At 34.6% G+C, this 19,724-nt stretch overlaps 1 protein-coding gene across 3 annotated transcripts in view; it reads left to right on the top strand.

The window, feature by feature from the left end:
* Window positions 1–17,903, top strand: part of LOC141404628 (fatty acyl-CoA reductase 1-like) — a 382,118-nt gene extending 364,215 nt beyond the window's left edge. The window contains exons 1-7 of one of the 3 annotated variants that reach the window (XM_073988114.1): window positions 954–1,167; window positions 3,209–3,437; window positions 13,652–13,745; window positions 14,680–14,843; window positions 14,903–15,691; window positions 15,756–16,013; window positions 17,663–17,903. In XM_073988114.1, the coding sequence (XP_073844215.1) occupies window positions 3,223–3,437; window positions 13,652–13,745; window positions 14,680–14,843; window positions 14,903–15,691; window positions 15,756–16,013; window positions 17,663–17,873 (1,731 nt within the window). In that variant the 5' untranslated portion in view covers window positions 954–1,167; window positions 3,209–3,222 and the 3' untranslated portion in view covers window positions 17,874–17,903. Of the gene's footprint in view, window positions 1–953; window positions 1,168–2,887; window positions 2,945–3,208; window positions 3,438–13,651; window positions 13,746–14,679; window positions 14,844–14,902; window positions 15,692–15,755; window positions 16,014–17,662 lie in introns of those variants that run through there. The other 2 variants (XM_073988113.1, XM_073988115.1) reach the window with 2 other exon arrangements.
* The last annotated feature ends 1,821 nt before the right edge of the window (window positions 17,904–19,724 follow it).

Here is a 19,724-nt window from a genome sequence, read left to right as displayed (position 1 = left end):
ATACATGTACTTGTTTGAATTTACCATTTGTCAACAAAATATTTTTCTAAATCAAAGAAACCTTTGAAACATGCATTGAAAATGAAAAGTTGTATTAGCAAAATATCAATAAATTTTATTCATTCTATCCTTAATTTTTAAACCGACATGTAGACATTTTTTCTTTGTAAATCTAATAAATATATTATAATATTTTCGTTTAATGGAAAAATATTCATTAAAATCTGATAAATATTCCTTTATTTTTAATATATGCGTGCATCCATCATTTTGTTTTACTGTATAATTTTTGGTATTGAAGGGAGGGAAGTCTGCTAATTCATGGTGAATTGAAAGCGAATACGCGTTTTACAATTAATATTCACGTAGCGAACAAGGTTTTGTAGTAATATGTAAATATACAGAGTCTTGGTGAGGATTTGCGGGTGTAGAGAAAAGATGTTAGTTCAGGGGTGCTCACATTGAAAATGTGGTTCTCCGTTGCAGGCCAAACGACGACTGAAGCTTACTCTCAATTTACGCTACCGTGAAGAAATGAGCAGCCCTATTAGTTAAACAGGGATCTATTCCAGTCCATTTGAATACGATAAAAATTTGGTAAACAAAATTTCCTCTTGTAGGAGGTCCTTCGAATAAACTGAAATAGCACAGCCACTTATGAAGAGGATCCTTAAAAATGGTCTTTGAAAGGGCTGTAAACTTCCATTACACATTATTGATATGTTCCTGACAAATGATTTTATCAAAACGTTTCCCTTCATTATTATTCATTACAAATATTCTTAATTGAAATTTAATTATTTTCCTGTTGTTTTTTTTTCATAATATATTAATTATTTGTTACTTTCTTATTAATAACGTCATCTTGTTCCAGCCGACTGGCGTTACAAATCATGCATTCCCATCAAGGGATGGGTAGTATAGATATAACCAAATTTATATTTATAAAATTTAAACAGTTTGCCCATATATCTCGGTGTGTTCGGTTCAAATAGATATAACCAAATGTATATTTATAAAATTTAAACAGTTTGCCAATATATCTCGGTGTGTTCGGTTCAAATAAAATATAGAAATAAACAACAACACTAGATACACTGTATAAAAACAAGGACTTAAAAGGATACGCTTGAAGTGATAAAAATCAGAAATATAATATTCTAAAAGGTATATCAGATTTGATAGAAGTGTGAAAAATATGATTTAAATGCTATAAAGAAAGCTTAAAACATTAAGGCCATGTTTATATTATAGCCTTTTGCAGGGTTAACCTTCTTTATGAGGAATTATTTGAAATATAAGCAATGGAATTGACATTTGAAACACAGTGGGTTTGTTAAATCCGGTTATATATAAACGTACTATAATATTATAGCTCATTAAGACTAGCCATAAATCCTCGACTGGATTTAATAAATCCAGTACAAATCTCATTGCATTTAGATATACATTTTGGAGGATTTAAATGACAGTCAGCTGATTTTTGTTCATAGCACAATTACCAAGGTAGATGCATCAGCCAATCTGAACGAATGTGAAACGTCAAAAGAATTTTTTGTAAATTGAATTCGTCTCAAAAAACATACGTCAAATTACAAATTTATTGTTTAATACTGAAAATGTTAGCACATTATGCTACTAATGCTAACTAAAGAGCAAATAAAGAATTATTTTATCGCAGTTTGCCCATCTAAAATAAATAAACGAATTATTTTATCGTTTAGACATCGTAAATATTAGTCTTGGTTGATAAAAATCAACTTTGTACATCAAAACAAATTAAATTTTTCCGCCTTGTTTACAAATTTTTACATTTTAAATTATTTTTAGTGTAGCAATTCACCGATGCATCTACCTTGTTTCTTGTGCCAGCTTGCAATTTTTTGTATTTTCTAGCAACATGTTGCAAAAAACAGAGTTGTATACGAGGATTTATGCCAGATTTAAAACAAATCCACTCAATAGGAGGATTTATTTTTGTATGGGAAATCTGGTAGATTTTGGCTGGATTTAGCAAATAAAACCTGATAATGCGCTAAATCCGGCTAATGGTGTCATATCTAAATGGCATATTACGCTTATATAACCGGATTAAACAAACCCGCTGGGTTTCAAATGTCAATTCCTTTGCGTATACGTCAAATAAATCTTCATTAAGAGCATTAATAGTACGTTTATATATAACCGGATTTAACAAACCCACTGGGTTTTAAATGTCAATTCCATTGGATATATGTCAAATAAATCTTCACAAAGAAGGTTAACCCTGCAAAAAAGCTCTAATGTGTATGGCGTTTAACCCTGTAAAAGGCTATAATATAAACATGGCCTTAAGGCCTCGACACATAAGAAGCATGACATTCTTGCTGAAGTCATATCTGATAAAAGACTAAAGACCAAGTTCGACCTAATAAAAAGATTTCAGAATCACATTTGAATTAGGTCGAACTTGGTCTTTAGTCATTTACCAGATATGACTTATACCCCGGTTACACTTAACCGGGTTAACCCAGTGGGTTTGGATTTCAACTGTCAATTCCATAGCGCAAACGTCAAACAAATCCTCTCGAAGTGGTTTAACGCGGCAAAAAACTATAGTGTAACCGTACTATTAAGCAAGAATGCCATGCTTCTTATGTGTCGAGGCCTTTAGGCCCAAACTCAATCAGCTCGTCGCTTGCTTTGTTCGCTTTGTCAATAAAAGCATTGACATTTCCGCCATTTTCCTCTCCAAATTAATGGTGATGACAACTTAACGATAATATCGATAGCATGAAACATATTAGTTGTGTTCCTTTTTACTTGCCTGAGGTTACATTTTTAAGAGAGAGAGAACAAAAATTGTCTTTTCTACCAGGCTACCAGACAAAGTTCTTCGGGTAAAAAATGAAAGAACTGATTTTTCGACATTTATTTGACGATTATTTGGCAATGCTGAAAAAAGGTAACAAAATCAAAAGAAAAAAAAAACGAACGCTGACAAAACAAAATTAAAAACAGTGAAATAAAAAAAGAAATTGCATTTTTTTTGGTTTCTTTTTGACATTGTTACCAGATCTACCATTTTACCGTTCCTTTACTTTTGTGGTAAAACTGGTCATGAGAGAAAAATTTTTGACCGTTTTCTCTTTTAACACTTTTACCATTGAAAAAGTAAATGGAACGGAGCTGAGTATAAAACACATCCCATTTTGTTATCTTCTTTCAGAAAATTTCTTCCCAATGCTTGAAAAAATCCCACTTGCAACTAAATTGCTGCTAAACAATACCAAAGAAAGACCAAAACTAGAATTTGAAAAAGACCCGGGTTTTGTTAAAATCGATCATGTCGATGACAATGAAGAAGATCGTATTGCAAAGAGTATTGCTGGACGCGGAATATTTTTAACTGGCGGTACAGGATTTCTGGGAAAGGTTTTGGTCGAAAAATTATTGAGGTAAGTTTAATGATTGATTCTCTTGTAGAATATACATATTTACGTAATCGAAAGTAAAAACCTACTTTTTGATTAATTATTACCGTCCGCATGGCCTATTAGCTACGCTCCTTTACGTAAGCAATAGTAGAGAAGTGCCCTTAAGGCCTGCGTACATAAGCCGCTAGGCTTTCTTGCTTAATTAATTTCTGGTAAAAGACCAAAGACCAAGTTCGACCTAATTGAAATGTGGTTCTGACAATTCTTTATTTCTTTACCAGAAATGAATTAAGCAAGAAAGCCGAGCGGCTTATGTACCCAGTAGTGGGATTCTGTAACTCATTTTTGCTGTTATCGATAATTGTCGGTAAAATTAAAATGCTTATAATTTCGATAATTAACGAAATTTTTCGGTAAGTTAACGATGAATAAAAAGTAGTCGCTAGCCTCTACCGACACATGCAGCGATGCCAACTTTTCTTTATGTTTTTAGTCATAATTTTGCGATTTAATTTTACCGATTTTTGTCGGTAACAACAAAAATGAGATACAGAATCCCACTACAGGCCTTTATACATTTATGTATATTGGGCTATTTCTACTTGGCGTTTACACAAGACAGTCTGTCTGCAAATACAACTCTGATTTTTTTCAAAGTGTCTAACATATTTTTTCTTTTAACTCAATTATATGTCTGTTCCAAAACATGCAAGAAGCTACTATTTTTTACTACGATAGCAATTTTTCCTTTGTAATATCGAAAAATAGTAGATTCATGCAATACTTCAACAGACCAATTACACTGTGCAACACTGAAAATGCAAACAACTTCTAGTGGGCATTTTCTGAAAGTACATATTAAGACTACAAACCGCCTAGTTGGATTTCGTGTTTTTAGATCGGGTTTGGATTTTATGGCCACATCTATACCGGGCTAAAATGACCCTTTTTTCAATTGATCCGTGCTTTATCTCAGAAACTAATAAGAATTTTGCTTTTGCTTACATGTCGAACAGACGAACTACGAAAAACCACATATAGCGCATCAAAATTGATAAAATATAGGAAAGATTACATAATTTCTGGAATTATGGTCAGTAACAGCCAAACTATTGAAAGTTGATCCAAGTAACCTTTCGCAAAAAATTTCCAAATAATGTGATCAGCAATTCTTCAGAACATTCTGAAACTGAAAAACACTTATTTCATGTTGTTTAGGCGGTATTTTATATCATACTTTCTACAAAACATATTTCAAACAACGTTCACACAGGCTGTTTTTTCTCATATTTGAAATTTCAATGGGTTCATATATTTATCAAATTGTCGTCGAAAAATATGATAGAAACAACGCGATAGAGGAATTTTACAACAATGATATGATCTGAAGAGTTGTGTATTACATTCCAACGAATATTTTTCCCAACGATAACATTAAGAAAAATTTTACGGTTGTGGAGATACGATGGTAAATATATACAAATCACGAAAATTTTAGATATATTATAAAAATTGAGGCAATAAATGAGGTTATTCGTGTTCATTATGTTTCCAAATACATTATTCTTGTTCTTATCTACAAGTTTGCTGCGGATGTCATGGAAAGATTCGTACTGGTTTCGAAGTTATAGCCCCGATTTTCTTTAAAAAGTCAATATTTAGCCATGTTTAGATAGGGCCATAAAATCCGAACCCGATCTAACACAACTAAACCCAAAGAGTGTTTTTGTCTATTGCGTCTGTACTTTCATAAAAACCGCATTTGAAATTGTTTGCACAAAATTACCTTGAAAATGTTGCACAGTGTTATTTAATACTTTCGTGTAATAAAAAATATTTTTTTAAATCTTTATTTTTAATATATGCATGCGTCTTTTTTTGCTGTATAATTTATAGATTGCTATAAAAGTCGACAGAAATGGATTAAGGCCATGTTTATATTATAACCTTTTTCAGGGTTAACCTTCATAATGACGACTTATTTGACGTATACCGAAAGGAATTGACATTTGAAACCCAGTAGGTTTGTTAAATCCGGTTATATATAAACGCACTATAAATGTTGAAAAAATTGAAAAGTATTTGCCATGGTAGAACAAACCAGGTAAAGTAAGGACTACAACAAATACAACTCAACAACAACCACATATGAATTTGTTTTTGTTTGTAACATTAGTGTCAAAGATAAATGTAAACAAAATAAGGAAATGTCTATAAATTATTAGAATTTAAAAAAATAATATTTTTCACATTTGATTGAATATTTTGGAGTATAGGACGTAGCCAGGTTCCGTAGAGTACTATCGAGGACCCCAAATCCATCGGCAGTATCAAACGGGATGATGTCACATGGTCTAACTCCGGTCTTGAAACTCGGGATCTCCTAGCCAAAACCCACTTTCCCAACTGCATGGATGCACTAGATCGCTCAGCCGATACACCTATGTGCAACCGAGCCACAGGGGAAGTGAGTGTCATCGAGGAGATTATAAGTCACACAAAGATAGCTTGGGCGATAAACACTTTTAAGCCTTTTAAATCCCCTGGTCCAGATGGTATCTTCCCTGCAATGCTACAAAATGCACTGGAGGTGTTGATTCCACACCTGGATCACATTTTTAGGGCCTGTCTACGTCTATCGCTCACTCCGGTTCTGTGAAGGGAGGTCACGGTGACATACATCCCCAAAGTCGAGTCACACACTTCCTAAAGAGTATAGACCAATCAGTCTATCTTCCTTTCTATTGAAAAGCTTTGAAAGATCGCTTGATATAGGAATAAGGTCCATGCTTGAAAACAGTGTTATAAGTCCTGCCCAACACGCCTACATCAGAGGCAGATCGGTGGAGACTGCACTAAATGAAGTCATTGGTTCAATCGAGAGGAATATGATGGGCTCAAACTATACATTAGCAGCGTTTCTTGACATAAAAGGCACCTTTAATAACGTAAAACTTGAATCCATCAACAATTCACTCTTGAACTTAGGTGTTTCCACCACACTGATCAATTGGATCGATGGAATGCTTAGCGGCAGGATAATAAATTCAAATATCGGTGAGACCTCCATTCGGAAGTCTGTCACCAGGGGCACACCACAAGGTGGCGTACTATCTTTACTGCTGTGGCTCCTGGTGATTAACGAAATACTTAAGGAATTTTACCAACTACGTATAAAAACAATAGCTTATGCTAATGACGTGGTCATAATGATCAGCAGGAAGTTCCCACAAACGCTATTGGAACTCATGCAAGGAGCTCTAGTCAATTTGTCAAGTTGGGCACACAACAATGGACTTGGGGTGAACCCATCTAAGACAGAGCTGGTTCTATTTACGAACAAGAGAAAAGTCAAACCATTCACTCTAGAGGCCAAGTACCTTGGCATTATCCTGGACCATCAACTAACGTGGAAAATGAATGTCGAAGAACGTGCCAAGAGAGGTCTTATAGCCCTTTATTCATGCAAAAACTCTATTGGTAATAGTTGGAGATTGAAACCACAGGTCATCCACTGTATTTTTATGACCATAGTTCGCCCTATGCTGACTTATGGTTCATTGGTATGGTGGAATGCATTAAGTAAGATATCACTTCTCCACAAGATTAATACCGTTCAAAGAGCGGCATCTCTCTTAATTACCGGTGCCATGAAAAACACTCCATAGGCTGCCCTCAATGTATTACTGGATCTTCATCCGATGAATCTCGTGGTGTAAGAGTTGGCAGCAAAGAGTGCTCTCCGACCCAAGGAGATAAGTTCATGGCGCAACTTCGACTATGGCCACGCTGTTATTTTACGACGATCTGGACTATCAGTGGGATCGGAGGTAATCAGTGACTATATATCACCACAATTACACTTCGACGAAATTGAAGTTGAAGGATACCTGACAGAGAAGCCTAGACCCACAACTCCCCACCTCTACGCGGTATAGAGGTTTATACCGATGGCTCCAAGATGGAAAGGGGAATAGGAGCGGGCATCTACAGCAATACACTCAACTTACGGATCTCGTAAAAGCTAAGCTAAAATTGTAGAGTCTTCCAAGCCGAAATCTTTGCGGTCACGAAAGCAGCAGAGTTGATAAAAAAAACATGGAAGGGGACATAGCTGGACCGGTGACTATCTATGTGGATAGTCAAGCAGCCCTAAAATCACTTAAGGCCTGCGTACATAAGCTGCCTTGCCTGATTGCCTTGCTTTCCTGCTTCATTTCTGACATAATAAAAATAAAAGAATAAAGAAGGACGAGCAAATTTCGAACTGGGTTGCCCTTTTCTTTTTTATTCTTTTATCAGAAGTAAGCAAGGTAAGCAGGCAAGGCAGCTTATGTACGCAGGCCTTTAGATCCCACTCAATCAAGTCTGCTGCGGTCTTGCACTGCAGGAAAGCTTTGGAGGCCCTAGGATCAATCGTTACCTTGTGCTGGGTCCCGGGGCACTGCGACATCGAGGGAAATGAAAAAGCGGATGAATTGCCGCGTCGCGGATCTGAGTCAAACGACATCGAAATCGATTACTCAATCAAGCCACCCTTGTGTCATTTCATGCGCCTCTTAGAACATGTATACAGGGAGAAGGCTGGTCAGATTTGGAACAACGAACCTGGCTGTAAGCTATCAAAGGCAATCTGGCCCAACCTCTCCAAACGAAAGACCACTTCTCTACTCTCTATGAGAAAACCCGACCTGAAACTAATGGTTGGAGTAATTTCGGTACACTGCAGAATAAGATCAATGACCTGCAAATGGGATAGAGATGACTCCACGGACTACTGCAGATTATGCGAAGATGAAGAAGAAACAGAGACGATTGAGCACTTATTATGCCGTTGTCCAATGCTCATGACCAGGAGAATTCAAACAATGGGTGAACATACAATAATATCTCTGACAACATTCAGTCAAGCCGAGCCGACAACACTGCTTCCTCTCACCAAGGGTCTGAAGTGGCTTCAACATGAATGCAACATGATGCATATATTTTTCCTTCAAAAGATATATATCCCTAATATACATCGTACATAGAAATAAATATAAAAAATGTCGTATGGAGTTTGACACTAACATTACAGCCCAGTTCAGTCAGCTGGGTATTGCTGCTACCTTTTCTTGTTCTACCATGAGTATTTTCTTTGTTCCAGAACTAACAAGTTTTTACAATTTTTACCCCTTTTACCCGAAAACCCGTTCCCGTATACAAAAAAGTTGTAAAATGTTCTTAAAGGCCTGCGTACATAAGCTGCCTCGCCTGCTTACCTTGCTTGCTTCTGATAAAAGAATAAAAAAGAAAAGGGCAACCCAGTCCGAAATTATGTCAGAAATGAAGTAGGGAAGCAGGGCAACCAGGCGAGGCAGCTTATGTACGCAGGCCTTAAGGCATAGGTACATAAGTTGCCTTGCCTGCTTGCCTTGCTTGCTTCTGAGAAAAGAATAAAAAAGGAAACGGGCAACCCAGTTCGAAATTCGCTCGGTCTTCTTTATTCTTTTATTTTAATTATGTCAGAAATGAAGCAGCAAAGCAAGGCAAGCCGGCGAGGCTGCTTATGTACCCAGGCCTTTACTTACTTCCTTTATTAGGTCGGTACGATAACTCAAAAGTTTGTACAAATTTTTACAAAATGCTGTTCGATAACAAACTTGTTCAGTTAAAGAGAAATGAGAAGTAGTTGCAAGAACCTGTACATACATTTTACTTGCGAAGTTTTCGAACAGGCCTATTATTTTCAGTCATTTGAAACAAGTTGTTCGCTCTCATAATTACATGGTACACAATTCATAGCAACATGATTCATATTTTCATACTTTTATTTTTTTTTTTAATATAAAATTATATTATTTTCATTCATATTTTCTATTTTTTTCTCACAATTTTGATGTTTTCAGTACATTTTTAATTTTTCTATTTTCAAAATTAACGAGAGAGAGAGACCTGCCAAAATAACTTTTTGGTATACAGACTTTCTGGCAGGCATTTGATTTTTGTTTATTTTTATTATGTCAAAAATGAAGCAGGAAAGCAAGACAACTAGGCAAAGCAGTTTATGTATCCAGGCCTTAATTATATCGTGATTTCGGTTCGAACAACGAATAGAGAGCAAATTAGACTTAGTATGAACAAGGCATAAGCATACAATTCATATGAGCAGCGTACGTAAAAATACTTTAAATAACATTTCCAATCGTTTCGTTTCGTATTTTCCATAGGAACAATACAAAACGAAACATAACCCACGTTGGCCGAGCTCGCTGTTTAGTTTTGTTTTGTTTACATTCGTGAGTGCAAACAAAACGACAAGCGAAAAGTACAACTCCACAAGAGCAGATAGAAAACGGAATAGTACTAAACACATGTGAATAAATCAAAAACATTTGGTAGTTGATAAAATTCACTGTGGTATGCTGATTGGTGGTTGATAAAATTCACTGTGGTATGCTGATGCTAACTTATAGGGTTGTTCAGCAATCACATGTGTGTGTGTGTCTGAGTGTGTCATTGGAAATACACACGGCAAACGTTTCCCAAAAATACTTTTTGTATCGATGGTGAATGAAACAACTCGGCAAAGCATAGCCGAAGTTACATTTCAGCAATCGTACGGTTTCTACCTTTTTACATTGAAAAGTTTGTGTTTTTGTTTTGTTGTGAGAATGAAACGATTCAGAGAAGCTGAAAAGTTTGTGGCTTTGTGTGATTGGTACGGGAATCGTTTTGTTTGTTTCCGTTCATTGCATATGAGTGCAGTTCACAACTTTTGCCACTTTTATAGTACGCATGGTAGAATAAAGTAAAGGTAGGCCACAGCTAACAGCTGATTACAATTTGTTTCTTTTTATGGCCTAATCTGTCAAAAGCAGGGTTGACATTTTGTACTGTTTTTGACATTATGCAATCATAAAGGTAGATGTATCGCTGAATTGTTCCAACAAAAAACTTCTGCTGTAACACTATATCTTAAAATTGAAAACAAGGAAAAAAATATGTATTCGCGTGGCAAAATAAAATTGTTGATTTTTTAGCAAAACTTACGAATGAACAATTTATCAAATATAAATTTGTTCCAAAAGTATGGGAATGTAAAAATTACAATTTTTTTTTAAAAATTCTGCTAACATTTATCTGCAAATCGGATACCAGCAATCACGATGTCAGATTAGTTAAACTTGTCAAGTAGAAAATAAGTAAATGACATTTTTTCACTGTCATAAGTTTGGGAAGAACTTTTGCTATTTTTGGAAGACTTTTCCAACAAGAATATTCTGGAGCGTAGCAAAAGAAATGTTTTTACACTATATGGCACTTTTAACATATAAAAAGTGAAGCTTTAAGTTCCATATGTTTTTGTAATACGGGATAGCTATGCAGGTACATCTACCATTATTATTGTACCATGCCATTTGACGTTTTAAGCCATGGCTGCAGGGTGGCATTTCTCAGTGATTTTCATACCTGGCCTACCTCTACTTTATTGTAACATAATAGTACGTTTATATATAACCAGATTTAACAAACCCACTAGGACTATGTTTACATTTACGAAATCCACTCGATTTCATCTGTCAATTCCTTTGTGTATACGTCAAATGAAAACTCATCTGAAATCTATTGGATTTCATTTGACGTTTGAGCAATGGAATTGACAGTTGAAATCGAGTGGATTTCGTAAATGTGAACATAGTATAAATTTCAAATGTCAATTCCATTGCTTATATTTCAAATAAATCTTCGTAAAGAAGCATGGTAGAACAAATATAAGGTAAAGTAAATACTACAACAAATACAACTCGAACAACAACCACAAAGGAATTTGTTTTTGTTTGTAATGTTACTGCCAGTTGTATTTGTAAACAAAACAAGGAAATGTCTATAAATTATTGGAATTTAAAATACTAATAATTATTCACATTTGGTTGAATATTTTGGAAAACATTAATGAAAATTCGTTACATTTTCAATTTTTATGTTTCCACATCATTCCACTAAATGCATAAATTCTCGCAGAAAGTAGAATTCTTGCAGAAAAGTTTGGGGTCGCTGGAAATTCATTGGAAAAGGAGAAGCTGTTTTAATGTTTTGTTTTAGAAATCAAAGAAGCACATGTTTATTAGGGCTTTATTTTTTTTAATTTTAACAAAATACCTCACATATTAACAAACTTTGTATCGCCTCTACAAGCGGGGATTTACTGCGCGGCTTATCGTTCGAACTTGGAGGAGGTTACATATCATTGATATGAAGAAATGGGAAATGGTTTTTTCCGAATAATATAGTTTTTCCCCAAAAAATATATGTCCCTAATGTACATCGAAATAGAAATAAATAAAAATGTCATATGAAATTTGACACTAACGTTACAACCCAGTTCAGTCAGCTGTGTATTGCTGCTACCTTTTCTTATTCTACCATGGTAAAGAAGGTTAACCCTGTAAAAGGCTATAATGTAAACATGGTCTTATGCTTAGTCTACATTTGGCGTCGTTTCGTGATTTCGAAGGCGTTTCGTGATTTCGCGCGGAATCAAGCAAAATTTTTCATGATTTCGCATACAAAAATGAAATCATCTCATTTCGTGATTTCAGCGAAATCAACATCGAAATCACAGTACATATGATATACAACCCTGCTTTTGCCCAAAAAAGTACCAAAAGTTGCAACACTTTTCACGTATCACAATAAACAAGGTAGATGGTCAATTTCTGCAACAAAAAATTTTAGTGTCAAAATTTGTAAACAATGTGAAAAAAAATATTAAATTACTTTGTTACAATGCTATTTTTCATTGTGTTCCCGTACTTTTTTAATGGTAATGTTAGAAAAAGAGCGAATTGTCAAAAATTGCTTCCCAATACAAATTTCTTAAAAAATACGGGAACGAAAAAATGACGGAAATTGCAAAAACTCCATCATAAACGTCAAAATTAACGTATCAGCTATCATATTAGATGCCAATGAACATGCTTGCTGCTAGTTTCTACTAGGCCAAAATTGTATGGCAGAAAACAGGAGAAGAGGGTGTTATTCGGCGCTATTTTTGTTTAGTTTCTACTAGGCCAAAATTGTATGGCAGAAAACAGGAGAAGAGGGTGTTATTCGGCGCTATTTTTGTTTAAAGATAAGTGCAAGTCTTGCTAGATTTCGGAGTACGGGAACGCATTTTTAGCACTAAACGGGAAAACTACTGCAAGTACTAATATTGTGCAGGTTCTAAGCACAACTTTTACCTATCAAAATTTATTATAACGATGTCTCAACAATAAAATCATTTTTTTATTTTTTCATTTGTTAGTACTATACACAATTAATACGATATATAGATAATTTTACGATAAGTTTCCAACTAAAGTTGTAAAGTTCTATATTGTCGTATATTTTTGATGATTAATTCAATTTACAACAACTTGTTTTGAAATTTCGTGTTCCATCAGCTGCGCATATGCATCTACCTTGATCATTGTGATATGTTTGAAATCAACAAAAAATAAATGTAAACATTGGGGTGTATTTCAGGATTTCGTGAAATCCAGTGGATTTTGGAGCGCAAGTGTAAACTTGGCATTACCCTTTTTTAAAAGTAAAGTTACAAACCATATCCCCGCAAAAATTTGCATCCGTGGATGCGGTTTATTCATCACAAGTGTACAGTACATTTGCCGTTCACTTATGAATTTTCCCAGCAAAAAGTTTGCACAAAATAAATAAAATGCATTTATTATTTGTGTAAAACAAGAACACAAAGAACTTTATTATACATATAAACACACATTAAAAAAGGTTTCCATTAAATTCAATCACATTTGGGCTTACTTCCTCCGTTCTCGATTTAATCTAAATGCATCTGATTTTCTTTCATCATCCTAAAGTTTTTCGACTTTCGACATGGACTCCAACTCCACTCCATTAAAAATTTCCCTCTCGTAAATTACCGCAAAAAAATTCGCAACTTAAGTTGTTATTTCTTTATTTTATACAAAATTCTTCGAAATGTATACACTCTTGTTTACCTTTTGAAGAAATGTGTAGGGATCAACCAACTGTTTTTTCTTTAGGGATCTCTACAGCAACTGCTTATAAAATGTATCGAACGGAGTGGATTTTTCATAACTCTTTTGGACTACATCGAAAGATGTTGTGAAATCATAACTCCAATTGCACAACTTCCAAAATTTTTTGCTGGGTTAACTTGCTCCTTATTCGTTTTTTTTTTTAATATTTCTTATGAATTTTCATTCTAGGTCATGTGGTGATTTGAAAAAAATCTATCTTCTAGTGCGTCCAAAAAAAGGCAAATCTCCCGAAGAGCGCCTCAAAGATTTGTTAGATAATGTGGTAGGTTTTGAAATGGTGGTAAAAGCATCCAACGTTTGAGTTAATTTTTGCGTCATTTCTGACAAAAGAATAAAGAAAAATTCGAACTATGTAGCCCTTGGTGTTTAATTCTTTTACCAGAAACGGCGCAAAACTTTACTCAAACATTGGATGTGTTTTCGGCTTTACTATGCTTAATAAAATAAACAAATGCAAATGGTAACCAACACGGAATGTGCACGGCCGTTATTTTTTCGTTTACCAGAAACGACTTAAGCCGAAAACACATCCAACATTCCAGTAAAGTTGGGCGTCATTTCTGATGAAATAGTTGTCGTGTTTCTTTACGTGTCTGAGGTCAACAGTTTCTACCACTTTTTACCCGCAAACTGTTCCCTTACTTTTAAAAGCAAGGAATTTATATCAGGGCAGTTCACCATTTTTGAAAGTAAAGGCATGTTAAGACTAGCCATCGATGTCGCATAAGCTGTCACTTATTTTTACCCTTGTTTTTGTCAAAGTCCATACCACTTTTAGTTTTTGCGTTCACACCAGCATACAATTTTGTATGACCACAAAATAAAAAAATAAAAAATTGCACTCACATTTTCGTTTTCATTACCTTTTTTCTTCATTTTGTGGTAAAATTGTTTTCTTCACACGATTTATTTCTCAACTGCATACGAAAATACATAGCCGACTAGAGCGCTCCCTAAATGAAAAATTCACATATGAGTTGCCACATCATTGTGTGTACACCATTCACAGGTAGCAAATTGATGGATAGTGTAAACAACACTTAAAGGAACAGACCATATAAAAGGGCAAGGACAACATAGATCGAATTTTTCTTTTTTTTACCAGAATTGGCGCCCAACTTTACTGATACGTTAGATGTGTTTTCAGCTTAAAGCATGTCGCTTATGTATTTTTGCTATTTTGCTTTAATTTTCAGCTCTTCGATAAGCTAAAACAACAACACAGCATAGAATGGATATTAACAAAAGTTGAACTTATCGCTGGTGATGTTATGGAACCTCAACTAGGCATGTCTCCAGAAGATATTAAAATCTTACAAAATGAAGTCTCTATTGTGGTGCATTGTGCCGCCACTGTGAGGTATGTTTCATTAATCTTAAGGTTCAATTCAGCTTTACATCTCCCCCCTTAATTCTCAGATTTGATGAAGCCCTACGTAATGCCGTCTTTTTAAATGTACGGGGTACCAAATATATGCTCGATTTAGCCAGCACCTTTAAACACTTGTCATTATTTTGGTATATCTCCACAACATATTGCCATGTTCATGTTAAGCATCTATACGAAAAACCATATGATCCACCTGCAGATCCGCATAGCATTATTAGCCTTTGTGAAATGTTGAGTGACAAAGATATGGCCGCAGTTGAGAAAAAAATGATGGGTAGCATACCCAACTCATATTCCTACACGAAGGCTTTAGCAGAGGCCTTGGTTGTGGAAAGATTCGATAAGATGCCAGCGGGCATATTAAGGCCTTCAATTGTTATTCCTGTGTGGCGTGAACCACTCCGGGGATGGACAGACAATATAAATGGTCCCACTGGTCTTCTAATAGGTGCTGGCAAAGGTGTTATACGTACCATGCACATTCGTGAAAATGGCTTTGGAGATTTTCTGCCCGTCGATTTTGCTGCAAATTGTATTCTAACAGCTACATGGAGATATTTGTCACCCGATCTAGAACCCATGAAAACTCCCATTATGCATCTCTCAAGCTCCAATGAAATAGAAGTGACATGGAAAGAACTTATTGAAGTTGGTCGTTGGGTCATTGAGAATAGGGTACCGCTTAATGGGGTGGCATGGTATCCAGGTGGTTCTATGAAATCAAACTTATTACTACATTGGATCTGTATGATTCTGTTCCATTGGTTACCAGCATTATTTGCGGACTTTATTTTACTGATATTACGTTATCCACCAGTGTAAGTAAATTATTGGTTTTGTTGTAACATAAGAATTCTGAATTTCTACTTTTCTAAATTCTAGTTTAATTCGAGTTCAAAAACGTATTACCAAAGGCTTGGATGTAATAGGCTACTATGCTAATGGAGATTGGAAATTTGATAATGCAGGACTTCAAGAAGTTCGATCACTGATGAATAACAAAGAACGTTTGACATATGTTATAGAGAAAATCGAATTTGATTTAATCGATTATTTCACGGATTGTCTGTTGTGCGCTCGTCGCTTTATTCTCAAGCAAAAGGATGAAACAATACCTGCAGCTAAAAGGCATATGAAAATGTAAGTTCAATGATAAAAGGACTTCATGGAGGAGTAAAAGCGTAGACACATAAGCGGCAGACATGCTTGCTTATGGCTATATTATAGTACGGTTACATTAGAGTTTTTGCGGGGTTAACACACTTCATGGGGATTTTTTTGACGTTTGCGCTATGGAATTGACATTTGAAACTCAAACCCCCAGAGTAAATCCGGTCAAGTGTAACCGGGGTATTACACCATATGTTTTTCACATGTATGACATCATCTGAGGCTGGATTCTTGTTCTGTGAAATGAAAAATATTTCCTTTATAATTTTTTTCATTTGACGGTTTTTTTCTTTATAAAAGTTTTCATTTCACATTTTCATAGAAATAGAATTGAACCTGTGGGGCTGGATTCTCGTTCTATGAAAATTTGAAATGAAAAATATTTGCCTTATAAAATTTTTCATTTGACATTTATTTTTTTTATAAAACTTTCAATTCTGTTTCTATGCAAATGTGAAATGAAAACTTTTATAAAGGCAAAATATGTCAAATGAAAAATTTTATAAAGAAAATTTTTTCATTTCAAAATTTCATAGAACAAGATTCCAGCCCCTGGTCTGTAAATAAGTATACCCAAAGTGACAACATACATGTGAAAAAGCAGATGGTCTGATGGGCGCCTAAGCCATTTCTGGTAAAAGGATAAAGAAAGGCCAAATGTCAAATTTAAATGACTTAAGGGCCAAATCATGGTGGAATAATAAGATGTAACGCCAAAAACAGCTGATCTTCATACAAGTTGTCAAAATGCATTATGTGAATAAAATCACTCACAAAATGTAAACAAGCAATTCACAGTAATGCATTATTGGGAGCAAATTTGACGTTTGACACGATTTGATGTAACACCTTCTTTTTCCACCATGGGCCAAATACATTCGGTACGTTGTGTGACGTTGAAAACAACAACCACATGAAAAATGTGTAAGTGATGCCAAGTTTGCTCTTGAAGTTTTCATGAGGTTGTTGTAACGCGACGCTCAAGGGACCGTATGAGCTGCGACCTTTAAACAAGAAAGCAAAGCGAGAACTTTCTTTGTCTTTAGCAGAAAAAATAATGAAATTGTTAATGTAAACGTAGTTTTACTCTCTCTTACTAGGCGTTTACACCAGACAGTTTGTCTTCAAATAAAACTCTGATTTACTAAAGCTAAGTACACATTGCCAGTTTTGAATGACAGCTTTGTTGGTGCTTGCTAGTGTGGCCGTTCATGTTTGTCATTCATCATGCAACCACAAAATGTTTTGTGGTTGCTGGACGGTTGCACAGTTATCGATAATTGCAAAAAATCGTCATTCAAAACTGACAATGTGTACTGTACTTAACGTCTGATTTACTAACACATACATAATGAGATAATAATTGAAATGTGTTGAAAACAAAAGAACATGAACGAAAACAAAATATGTGAACGGAAACCAAAATGATATCGATGATTTTCAATCATAATTTTACAACTGTTTTTGTAGTTGTCGGGGCGCCTACGTCACACAGACAAGTTTTGGGTTTTTGACAAACAATACATAAACTCAACTGTCCTGTCATTTGTAAACGTAGGGTTACAAGATATCGCAACGAAATTTAATATGTACATTAATTTTTTTTCTTTTCCTTTCAGCATGTGGTGTGTGGACAAAATATTTAAAAGTCTATTCCTCTTTGGCATGTTCTACTTTTTCTATCAATGTTTCCTGGAATTAGCAGCACCATATCAAACTTATAATATGACCAACATAAGTGCAACATTAAATCATACAATAGTGAATACTGCTGCTTTATTGGAAAATTTTGTTACAACAAAAATTAGTAACTCTGTAGAAAACCTTTAGAGGCAAATAAAATGTTAATTTTATTATTTACTTATTAGGCGTTTACACCAGACAGTTTGTCTTCAAATACAGCTCTGATTTACTAACACATACATACATTTGTCGTTTGTCTCCCAGCTGTCCATGATTTTTTCATAGACAGTAGGGTTAACAAATTTTTGACATTTTGTGAAAAAAGAAGTGAGATGATAATTTAAATGCGTTGAAAACAAAAGAATAGGTACAAAAACAAAATATGTGAACGGAAAACAAAAAGAAATCTATGATTTTCATTCATAATTTTACAACTGTTTTTGCAGTTGTCTGGACACCTACGTCACAGAGGCAAGTTTTGGGTTTTTGACAATCAATACATGAAGTCAACTGTCCTGTCTTTTGTAAACGCAGGGTTACGTGCATACAAGCAAATTTATATAAGGTAAATGCGTGAATTACAACAACTAACAAATTTACAAAAACAACATTGTTTTTATTGAAAATTTAATGTCAAAGGAAATATTAAATAATGGGGTCGTTCTAAAAAATTTTCTCAGGAAAAACATAAATACATTTTGAAATTCCTCTAAAATAGAACAAATTTGAATCAAAATGTAAATATAAACCATACAGAACTGTCTTAGGTCATTGTTATTACACGTTTACGATGAAAGTAAGTATTTGATGATAGCAAATTTCGAAGTTTCAAATTTCATGAGTAGACTCTATTACATTTTGAAAACCAAATTTACAAAAAAAAGTAAAATTACAGCTGATTGTCACTTCTACCTTTTATAAATGTGCCTTAAATTGTTTTCTTAAATTATCTTATACTATGTTTACATTTACGAAATCCACTCGATTTCAACAGTCAATTCCATTGCTCAAACGTTAAATGAAATCCAATAGATTTCAGCTGACTTTTCATTTGACGTATACACAAAGGAATTGACAGATGAAATCGAGTGGATTTCGTAAATGTAGACATAGTATTAGGTTTGGTTTACATTCGGCATCGTTTCGTGATATTTGTAGATAAAATCTTGAAAATCACGGAAATCGGGCGGTACTGTTATATGGGGGGCTATACCTATGTCCATAATTTTTGGTGCAGATTTGATCACCCTAAATTCCAAATAATAGCTAATTCCGTCTTTCCAAAACTTCAGTGTCCTATCTCAATTTTTGTGGATGATCAATTTTACCATAGTAAAATGGAAATTGGTGCAAACACTATTTGCGTAGAAGTAAAAAATTGACTTATATGCTGTTTTATTGATTTATTTTATCATTTCACGGTGCACTTAAATCAAATTTAAATGGAAGGTGCTTACACCTGAGAAATTTTTAGTCCCATTTCGATAGGACTTGCAGTTTCCAAACAAAGTCATGAAAACCTAAAAACTCTTAAAAATGTCAACTTGAATAGCGATGTATCAAGTCGGATATAGTCCATATCAATCCCGATCTTCGGGTACCTCCCATTCAAAATTTTTGTTTTTATTTAAATGTTCTCTATAAATTGGGAATATGCAATTCAATCACTAAAAGATAGGAAATCAACCGGACCCGACGAAATTCCTTCTGAAGTCTTAAAATTAATAGATGGTGATAACATCTCACTCATTGTAAGACTTTTCAATCATGTGTATGATACTGGCCAATATCCAAACGAATGGCTGAAATCAACTTTTATTGCGATACCAAAAAAATCTAATGCAAAAAAGTGTTGTGACTACAGGCTTATTAGCCTTATGTGCCACATATTAAAAATTTTTTTGAGAATAATCCACAAACGAATTTACACGAAATGCGAAAGTGCTATGGGAGAGTCCCAGTTCGGCTTCAAGGAGGGTATGGGCACCAGAGAAGCCA

This window comes from Musca autumnalis, unplaced genomic scaffold (genome assembly GCF_047663935.1).
Source record: "Musca autumnalis isolate F117 unplaced genomic scaffold, ASM4766393v1 scaffold_5, whole genome shotgun sequence".
NCBI classification, from domain to species: Eukaryota; Metazoa; Arthropoda; class Insecta; order Diptera; family Muscidae; genus Musca; species Musca autumnalis.
This window is presented reverse-complemented; position numbering and strand designations above follow the sequence as displayed.